The 9,809-nt window shown below is 35.2% G+C and overlaps 1 protein-coding gene across 5 annotated transcripts in view; it reads left to right on the forward strand.

Moving 5' to 3' along the window:
• The window catches only part of CFAP20DC (CFAP20 domain containing), a 72,277-nt gene extending 62,978 nt beyond the window's left edge, over window positions 1–9,299 (forward strand). For all 5 annotated transcript variants that reach the window (XM_086846063.1, XM_086846062.1, XM_086846060.1 and 2 more), the window contains 2 exons: window positions 7,435–7,526; window positions 8,966–9,299. In XM_086846063.1, coding sequence (XP_086702189.1) covers window positions 7,435–7,526; window positions 8,966–8,988 — 115 coding nt within the window. In that variant the 3' untranslated portion in view covers window positions 8,989–9,299. The remainder of the gene's footprint in view (window positions 1–7,434; window positions 7,527–8,965) is intronic.
• The last annotated feature ends 510 nt before the right edge of the window (window positions 9,300–9,809 follow it).

Below are 9,809 nucleotides of genomic sequence, written 5' to 3' on the forward strand. Positions count from 1 at the left end.
GCTCAGGTTAGATTAACACAAAGGAATTTTGACACACCTTTTCAAATTCATTACTTCCAATGTATACAGCTGATCTTCTGATAAATGAATCACAACTATCAAGGAAGAACAAGCTAGTACTTGACTTACATCAGGTGTTAAAACACTGGTTTTCTCTACTTGTGCCATTTATATTGCTAGTGAGTATCAAGACTATAATCTAGCCAGCAAGCTAACATAGTGATGATCTAAAGGTTCAGTCTTTAAGTAAAAATAAATGTTCCTTCCATTTAACAGAAGATATGATAGCAATTTCATATATTTAACTACAAAACCAACTAAATAGCAAAATATATTAATTGCTAAGCTGTTAAACCTCCAAATTCAGGTCATTCATATTTTTAGATGTAGATGACCGTGTATGGTTTTAATAACCTTCACAAAGGTATCATTTCAGCTTTGATAATGAAAGAATAACTGGAAAGCATTAACAGGTCAGATTTTCAGCAAACACCATGATCATAGTGTACGTCCCTGTAGTAGCACCTAACCTTATCTAAATATCTTGTTTGATAAGTAGAATTCACATCTCCTTTGTTATCCTTGAATCCAGTCTAGCACCCCTAAGGTAGTTCATTTAGAGATTTAAGACTTTAAGAGCAGATTCAAGTGTTCCCTGCACAGTTGCACTTGTACTTTTTATGATCTCATAGACAATTAAATTATTTAGCTTTTAAGGAGGTCTCTGCCTCCATTTGAAGTGCAGTGATTGGCAAAATGGACTTGCTGAAGTGGTTTGGAGGAAGGGAAAAGGCATTTTCTAAGCATGCTTGTGATTTTCTCAATCTTAGTGCTTGGAAAAAAGAGAAAGTTCCTGTAAGGCATACAGTAAATGAAGATATTATGTATTAGGGATGGAATGAATCTGTCACTTTGACAGATTGTGAGGCAAAGAACAGATTAACAGATTACTCATAGTCAGAATGCAGCTCACTATGAAAAATGTGCAGGAAATGATAAGTGTTGCTTTGTGCTGATTTAATGATATCTTGAAATTACAGTAGCACTCCAGGAAAATAACACAATTTTTGCTCATGGCTTCCTTTTCTTAAAAAAATCATCAATGTATTTCCAGATTGCCCTTAAATACTATTCAAAATAGAACTTTCAATTCATGCAAAGTCATAGGAAGATATATATTTATGTTATTTTTCAAGATTTTTGTTAAAATATGCATTCAAAAATACTTTATTTTTATGGATAAGTATACTCTGTATTCTTCTGGTAGTATATCTTCTGCTTCTGTGAGCTCACTCAGTTTTTCATTTAAAAAATGCTGGCTTCCCCACCTGGAACTGAGTAGCACTGAACAGTTATTGAGGTATAAATTAATACTAAATTTGTGTTAGTTTATGGAATTTTTATGGAAAAACACATTTTCAAGAACTTGAATTGTTTAAAGCATTTTAGATACAATAATGGACAAATTAAAGCTCAGGTGATTTCATAATTATTACAGTCATATGTAGTGGCAGGACCTGAAATTAGTTTCAACATATTTTCAAATAATAATTGCATTTTGTACATACATCAAACTAATCTCATTATTAATAGCCTACAAAAGTCCTTGCTTCACTACTGAAGCTATTATTGAAGAATTTATTTCCCCATAACCCCAAACCTTCCACCATGCAGGATTAACATGTGACAAAGCAGAAACAAAAGAGGTGTGTGTAGGTAATGTGGCTTAAGTTACACATGTGCCTGAAGCTGATGAGATATGGAAATAATTGAAAATTCACATCTTTTAATCTAGAGGAGCCTAACCAGCAACTCATGTTCCAAAAGAGGTTTGGATCAGGGAATAGATGAGGGGTTTTACAAAGCCAGGTGACTTTTTATTTATCTAAGAACAGAGATAGTCTCTACTAAGCTTTCTTAAATAGATAAAATTAAAAACAGGAGGAAATTAAATCTCTGTCTTAGCAGAACTGGATCATGCTTTAGATGGGAGCTGGCACTCTGCATTCAGTGCACCATGGTAAGATATCACTTATGCACTTTTAGCATTTGCAGCAGGATTTGCTTCACATGATATTAAATATTCCTAATACAGCAGAAGTATGCACTGAGATTTAAATTGATAGCTACACAAGATGTCAGGAATTGGTCCTTTTTTTGTTAAAATATTTTTACAGTTGATTCATACATTGACATTTTCTGGCCATCCACAGTTAGTCAAATAATCCACTGTAAAAACACAGTTCAGCAAATGTGCTTCTCTTACTTCACCCAGGCACAAGTCCATTCTCCTGTCGAGTTCATAAAGATTCACTAAGTAGATGCAGTTAAATACAATCTTTTGTGCTTTTAGTGATTGTACCCTTCAGGTGCTGAATAGATTGTCAATCTGATGTGTTCGTAATGACACAAAACTAATGCTGGTTTTTCATTCCCTGATTTGATATAATGGAGCCCTTGCCTTGCACTTCTGCAGTAGACTACAAGGCTGAACAAATACTCCTTTTAATTTTGGTATAGATTGTTGGACAAAATCATACTAAAACTTTGAAGCATTTTAATCTTTTTAATAAAGTGTATTAAATGATCACATTGATTTAAGTAATACAAATTAAATGCAATCCAAAAGAAATGCAATAAAGTATGCTATCTCAAGACAGTGCAATATTAAAAATCTTTATTCTAAGTGATTTGACATTTTCTCAGTCTCCCAGTCTGCAAAAGTATCTGTGAAAAAATCAAAGTATGAAAGGTGTTCATTAAGATTTCAGTGAAAAACTTCTGATTCTAAGGATTTCTGTTGATGGTAATAATTTTAATACATTGTCATTGATAAGTGCTACTTAATAAAGCATCACTAATTTTCTCAACAGACTTTGCTGATGGAGGCCTTTTTTCTGCAAAATTTAACATACTGTCATAAAACTGAAAATTATGTTCATAAGTCAAAAGCATTCTTTTGCTTTCCATCACAATTTAGCTGTCATGTGACATTTCACTATATGAGCACTATTATCTGCAAGTATTTTTAAATAATTTTTAAGTAATATTTTTTTAAGAAAAATGTAACAAGAGTATATTTGCATTATATTTTGGTGTGGAGAGTAGCTTTCAGAATAATGAAGAATTTTGGTGCAAGCCCTAAAGGTACATGATACTGTTGAGTGTGTGTGGAACCTATTCTGAGCCCTCCTACAATGCAGCTCACAATGTCAAAATACAATATTTGGCATTCCACACTGTTATCAGGAAACTCTAGATGGTTTATTGCACATTCATTGTATTGATTGCAGCTGGAGGCATTGATAGCATAAATAGAGTGGTTTTAATTAGTCAGAATGTGTGATTAGCTTTTCTGCTTTAATGAGATAAACTAGCTTCTTTAATAAAAAAATATATATTCTTTATTCACTCAGAATGAAACCACAATAAACAGGAGCACAGACCACAGCCTGTGTTTCTCAGAATATTGTCAAGTTGCGTCCATGCTAGTCCTTGACCTTTTTGTCAAGGTCTAACACATTTTTCAGGATGCTTTGCTAAAATTCACTGAAACCCTCTGTCCTACACATACACACCCATGCTTTAGTTGCTTCCTCAAAGCAACTGCAGATTTTACTATGGAAAGTTTGGTGTGATTGCTCAGCTGCAGCATCTGTCAGAATTCCCACTGTAAACCCACTCCTCAGAAGTTTATCCACCAACTGCCAGCACTTAATCTCTAGTGTAATTTAACCAGGAAGATTTCAGCACTCATGAGATTTTTTTTTTTTTAAATTATCATCAAGATTTTAGGAGGTTAATTTAGACTTTGCTAAATAACTTACAGAAGTAGTAAACCAGTTTTTAATACATATTGTGTAAAATGTTTTATCCTATAAAGTAATCCTAAGTCAGCAATGAAACCCTAATGCTGTAATGTTATGATTATGCATCTTGATGAGAGGGGGTTGAAGAGCAAAACTATTTCTTTTTCTTGGACACTGAGAGAAAAAATATTAACTGAATCAAGACTGTCTTAATAGGAAATATTAAACTTTCCAACACATCTCTGTTGCTTCTGTCATTGATAAAAAACTTCTTTGCCTCCTTCTAGAACCATCAAAATCATTAGGTCTTACACTTGCACCTCCTAGAAAAAGTAATCATTCATTTATTGAGATACATCAAAATAAGTACGAATATAAAACCGAACACTTTTATATAATACTTGACTCAAATAAATGAAGGATAAAATCAAAGATAAAATCACCCAGCTACTCAAAAAATCATCCCATCTCTGACTCCTTACACTTAATATTTCATGCAGATCTTCCAGATATGAGACTTCAAACTAAAATTCATCAGTTTCCTGGGTAATAAAACCTATTAATATAGCACAAATACTGGTTTAACAACATATTATTATCTTGTTCCCTCATTGTTTTTTTAAGTGAATTGCCTCTTTCTTTTCCTTGGAGGTAATTACCTTACTATCTTTCTTCCCTTCTTGCTAACATCCTCTATGCTTTACAGGTACTATTTTCTTTAGGAATTCCCTGATAAATGTTTCATCTGAAAAACACATTTCTTTACATGCTTCTGGTTTATGCCAGACTGGTAGAACTGCGTATGTACTCTAAAGCTTTTATATTTTGTAACTGTGTTCGTTGGTCTAAGATAATTCTCTGTAGAAGTGAGCACTGTCTTTCTCTCTCCTTGCACTTTTGTTTCAGCAGTTGTCCCAGCAGAAATTTTCTAGTTCTTCTCTGGCTCTCAAAAGCTGCTGCCTTTTGCAAAAGCTGTAGTGAATGTGGAAGGAAAGGTACCTTGGGAAGAAGAGGTGTAGATTAGCACTCACAGTACTTCCTTACCTTCCCTAAATTTGATGCAGTTTCTCTGAGAGATCACCTTTGCCTTTGCTGACCTTGTGTTTCAGTGCAATTGTAGGGAATCAGCTGCTGCTTTGTGCTGTCAGCCACATCCTGTGAGCGTGGTCAGATTCTCATGATCATGGTGGCTGATTCTCAGGCAGATCAAACCACACATGAAAGGGACAGGAACAGAAAATATATTATACCATGCTACCGGGTAGCAGCCTGCATTTAACTGTTATTCTTAAAAACTTCTGAAGCTTTGGTGCAGACAAAGAGCCTTTGGCTGCATTCAGGGAAGGCAGAAATGGTGACAGTGACAGAAAGCTAATAATGAGAAGTCTAGGCAAGCACATGGCTCCGTGCATTGGTTGTACCAGCTCCCACTGGCTTAGCTGAACAGCAGAAGAGAAGTTGGCCATATATGTAAAAATAATATGATGCTGTAAGAAAATTTGAAAGCATGTTTTTTACATTTTGACATAATGGAAAATTCAATATCTCTTCCTTTAAATCTGCCATACTACTTGCTGGATTTCTACACCAACTGTTCTGTTTCCTGAGGCGGAAAATTAGTTTTTTCCATTTTGACTGCAAACAGATAGGTGGTTGTCCCCAGATTCAACCCAGATTATGCACACATGCCAACAGGAGATGATATAGAATCAATAACAAGTCCAAAAGCAGGAGAAAAACTAAAAAAAAACCACAAAAGCAGTCAGGATATTTTAGCAATTGCACCAGATGACTGAGCCTTGCCAGATTTCTCTGACAGAAGTAACTTGTACCTGAGATCAGAAGGCTTTCCAGAAGATACAAGTGTATTACCTATTTTCTTGGTGTTGGACAATCACGTTGAGACAATTACAGTCTGGAATGTAAAGACATCTGCCAAGCTTTGGAAAAATGTATCCCTTTTAGACAAAACCATGGATGTTGAAGTTACCTCTACAGCTCTGGCTAATCTCCCCAGCCTGTAGCACAAATTCACATGCATAATGCTTTTGTGCCAGATGTTAGAACAGCCAGACATAAATTGAATTAATCCCAAACCAAGTTTAATTTACTCTTTAGAGCTGCACTGTTCCCATCAGCTTGAAGCAAACATATGGGAATTTATCCCCTTCCATACCTCTTGCCTTGCAGGGAAATGGGTTGGTCAAAAATGTTGGATCTGGTTCTATCCAGTGAGGTCCCTCAAATTCTGTGTTCAAGTGTTGAGTTGCAGTTTTTCAGCCTAGTTAATGATGATATGGAAGCTTTAATGTCTCACAGCTCTTCACTGCTGGAGAGGAGAGGATGGGGTCTTAAGGAAATGCCAGCTATGCACAGTGTGCAGAGATTAATTTCAAACATGAAAAGAATTACAAGACATGGTCACCTGAACAAAGAAAGTCTTTGTGACATACATGTGTCCTTCCAGGGCTATCTTTCTCTGATAGATACTATAACATGAGTTATAGTATATAGTACATAGTGACTTTGTCACTGCACTGCAGTTTAAAATAAAAAACTGTAACAATAATAATAATAAAAACAGCTGTTCTGTTTTCCTTTCTCTGAGCTGTAAAAATCAAAGATAGTGCTTCATAAAGTGGGGTACATGAAAGGAACATTGACCTTTGTGTGAATGTATGATAGCATGAAAATAATTTTTAGAAGCTATGACACTAGTGTCCAGGAGAGACATAATTTGTCCATCAATAGAAGAAAGTGCTCTGTCCTTTGTGATGAAGTTCCTATCAAAATCTTTTTTTTTACAGAAGTAAAATAGATATAGGACACCTGTGATGAGTCCTCTGTATTGTCTTGCCAGTAGGTAGAATCATGTTATGTTCAATAACAATTTTTTTCTATTACATGCAAGATTTTATAACAATAGGAAATAGATATAAAGAATTATTTATATTATATTTGCCTAAGAATGTTTTCCCCCTATATCTACAACAACATTCAGACTCAATCCAGAGTTTCCTCTTCAGAAAACTGTTAGTGGCACCCATTTCCCATCTCAGCTCTAACTCACCACCCATCCAGACAGGGAATGTTACACCATGTTCTGTGTCACCCTATTGCAGGGGCACCAAGCACTGCCAAGTCAGTAGTAACCAAACCAAACACTTCTTGTGATTATCTTTGAGCATCTTTCTTTAGAGGGGGGTAAGGATTTTTAATCAAATTGACTCCACAGGTTGTTCATTCCAAGCCTTTATTCTTCAGAAAAGGACTGATGGGTCCTTCAGAGGAAAACTCTGTGTGTTAGGGATCACACCTCCTGCACACCCTGTGGTGAGAGAGCCACAGCAGCTGAAATCTGAAAAGCAAACCTGACTTAAACCACAGATTTTAAAGTGAACAGAACAGGTGAAAAGGCTAAAGAAGGAAGAAAACCTTAACATTTATTAATTCTATTAACTGTAAAGTTTCTTTTTATAATAAAATCCAGCTTGGTTTTGTTTCAGAACACTTGACAACCTGCAATTTCTTTTGATTTTTATTTTTTTAAATAATCAAAATAATTAGAAAAAAATGGAACACAAACTCTGTTTTTATAAATGGTATTTTGATTTGTATTTTTCAGGGATTGGTTAAATGAGTCTAGTCCCCATATCATTCCTGGAAGCCAACAACTAGAAGTGAACACTGAATCTTCAACAAAACAGAGAACTCCAGGTAGGAATTTAGGAAGACAGTGAAAAGAACCTGGGTAGAAGGACACTTATAAATGTCCTTTCTGTAGTAGTGGTGGTACTGCCTTCTCATAGTTTTCTGTCCTACTACTTTTTGGTTTCGAGTTCCTTTGTTTATATCTCAGCTCAAGTTAGCAGAGCTTTCCATAGAGTATTATTTGCCTTTGCTAGAATAACACACAGTTGCTGTTTCCTGATGTTCTGGCTCTATACAGATTAACTCATAAAAAATGCATTTTATTTGCTAAAAATGAGGAATTTATGCTAATGGGGATGGCAAACTTAGGTAAGAAAGAACACAAAGACTAAACATTCTTATTCAGGGGCATGATTATACTTGCATAAGAGATATTTCTCTTATGAAGAAAAACTGCAGATTTAGCTTTAAATGAAATCTTAGTGTGATTTCCTGAGGACTGTTGTCACCAGAGTTACAGGCTTTCTCTTATTAATGGTGTTTGCTTAGAGAATGGTAAAGACCTTAACTGAAATTGGAAAGTCAACAACAGAATAAAGAAAATACCTTGTTTTCCTCAAATGCCCTTTTTCTTACCAGTTGTCTTAGGAAACAAGGTAGAAGAATCATCATCATCATCATAGAGTATCATAAAATGCTTTGGGATGAAAAGGACCTTGGAGTGCAGTTCCAACCCCCCTGCCATGGACAGGGACACCTTCCCCTCAACCAGGCTGCTCGAGGTCCAACCTGGCCTTGGGAACTTCCAGGATAGACATTTACATTTTCCTTCAGGTCTTAGGAATTCACTGGAATCTCTCATAAATCTGACCCCTGTATTCTGGCTGTCCAAGGGGACATCTCAGTGATTTACTGTCTAAAATAAATTATGCCACTGAAATTTGGAACATTTTCACAGACGTACACTTGTAATTGTTTGTGACAGCAAAATACAATTTTTCTGTCAGGAAGGGACCTTGCTTTGAAGACTCAAGTAATATGTTGTGTTAAGGGTCCTAAATAAGCCAAACAGAATTGAATAGTCATCCTTGAGCTATAGGAACACTGCATAAAGATTCATGAAAGGCCCGAGAGAACGTTTTTCATTAGTACTATGAAATCCAAGCCTTATTGCAGTAAACCTATAATTTTTGTACATTTTTTAATTGTGTTATTATCTTTAAAAATCTTTTAAAAATATCTGTGAATTTTTGTTTCTCCTGTTATCCACACTAGAATTTCCAAACTGTTTTGTGAATTGTTCCTAAACTCATTTTCCTTTAAGTTGAAATATTTTACATCATGTGCCTGTGACTGCATATTTGGAGAAGAGTAATTTTCTATATACCATAGCTGTTTATTTTAGCTTTTTACTTTTGTAACTTCATTCAGTCAAATTATGACTCATATATATGTAGGATGTTTGTAATTTTGATAACTTCATACAGAAACTTTTCTATCTCCAGATACTCAGAAAAACCCTCTGTAATGAAGTGATCATTTCTCCAAGAAATAAGAGAGAATGACAAAGCCATTCCATGACCTTCCCTCCCCAGATAGGACAGTTTGGATTTTCTCTGAACTACTGGACACCCATCTCTATGAAAGTAGCAGAGAAGCTGCAGTGCTGTGTGGTAAAGGCCTGTCAGATGACATCATCCCCATCAAACATTAGAATCTGGGTATTTTCCTAGATACCTTGGTTTAAGAAATATCCTGATGGACCATGGCAACTAGATGGTTTGGAGTATCCTTTTTGAGAGAGGTGCTAAATAAATTGTGTCCTGTGATATATCTCAAGGACTTTGGGAAAAACTTTTTGTTCCTTACTCGCTTCACTCGAGGTCAGTTATTTGTGTGGCAAAGGAGCTGGTTCATTACTGACAGTTATATACCAGGTCTGAACAACAAACTGAATGCTCAAATCCATTCTAGAAAATTCTGCTGCCCTGCTTAGCCTCACCTTTTTTTTTGATTTTTTATTATCACATTAGAAAATTACTTAATTCTCATGTTGGGAAGTGTCCCAAGATTATTTATTCTGTCTGTGCAGCTTTCAAGTGTTCCAAGTATCACAGGATCAAAAGCATAGAATCAGCACTGAAAATCTGCAATAATGTATTCCAGATAGGAATTTTAGCTAAAAGTACCCTTAAAGAAAAATAGTATAGTATTAGTAAATTAATAAATATTTTTCAGTTTTTATATTTAAAAAAAAATCTTTTAAGTTGACACAACTGTGGGGGAAAAGGTGATTCCTTTCTAAGAAAGCATTTCACTCTGTAGTTCCTTTCTTAACATTTGCACCAT

Source organism: Cyanistes caeruleus, chromosome 11 (assembly GCF_971803275.1).
Source record: "Cyanistes caeruleus chromosome 11, bCyaCae1.hap1.1, whole genome shotgun sequence".
Lineage (NCBI taxonomy): Eukaryota > Metazoa > Chordata > Aves > Passeriformes > Paridae > Cyanistes > Cyanistes caeruleus.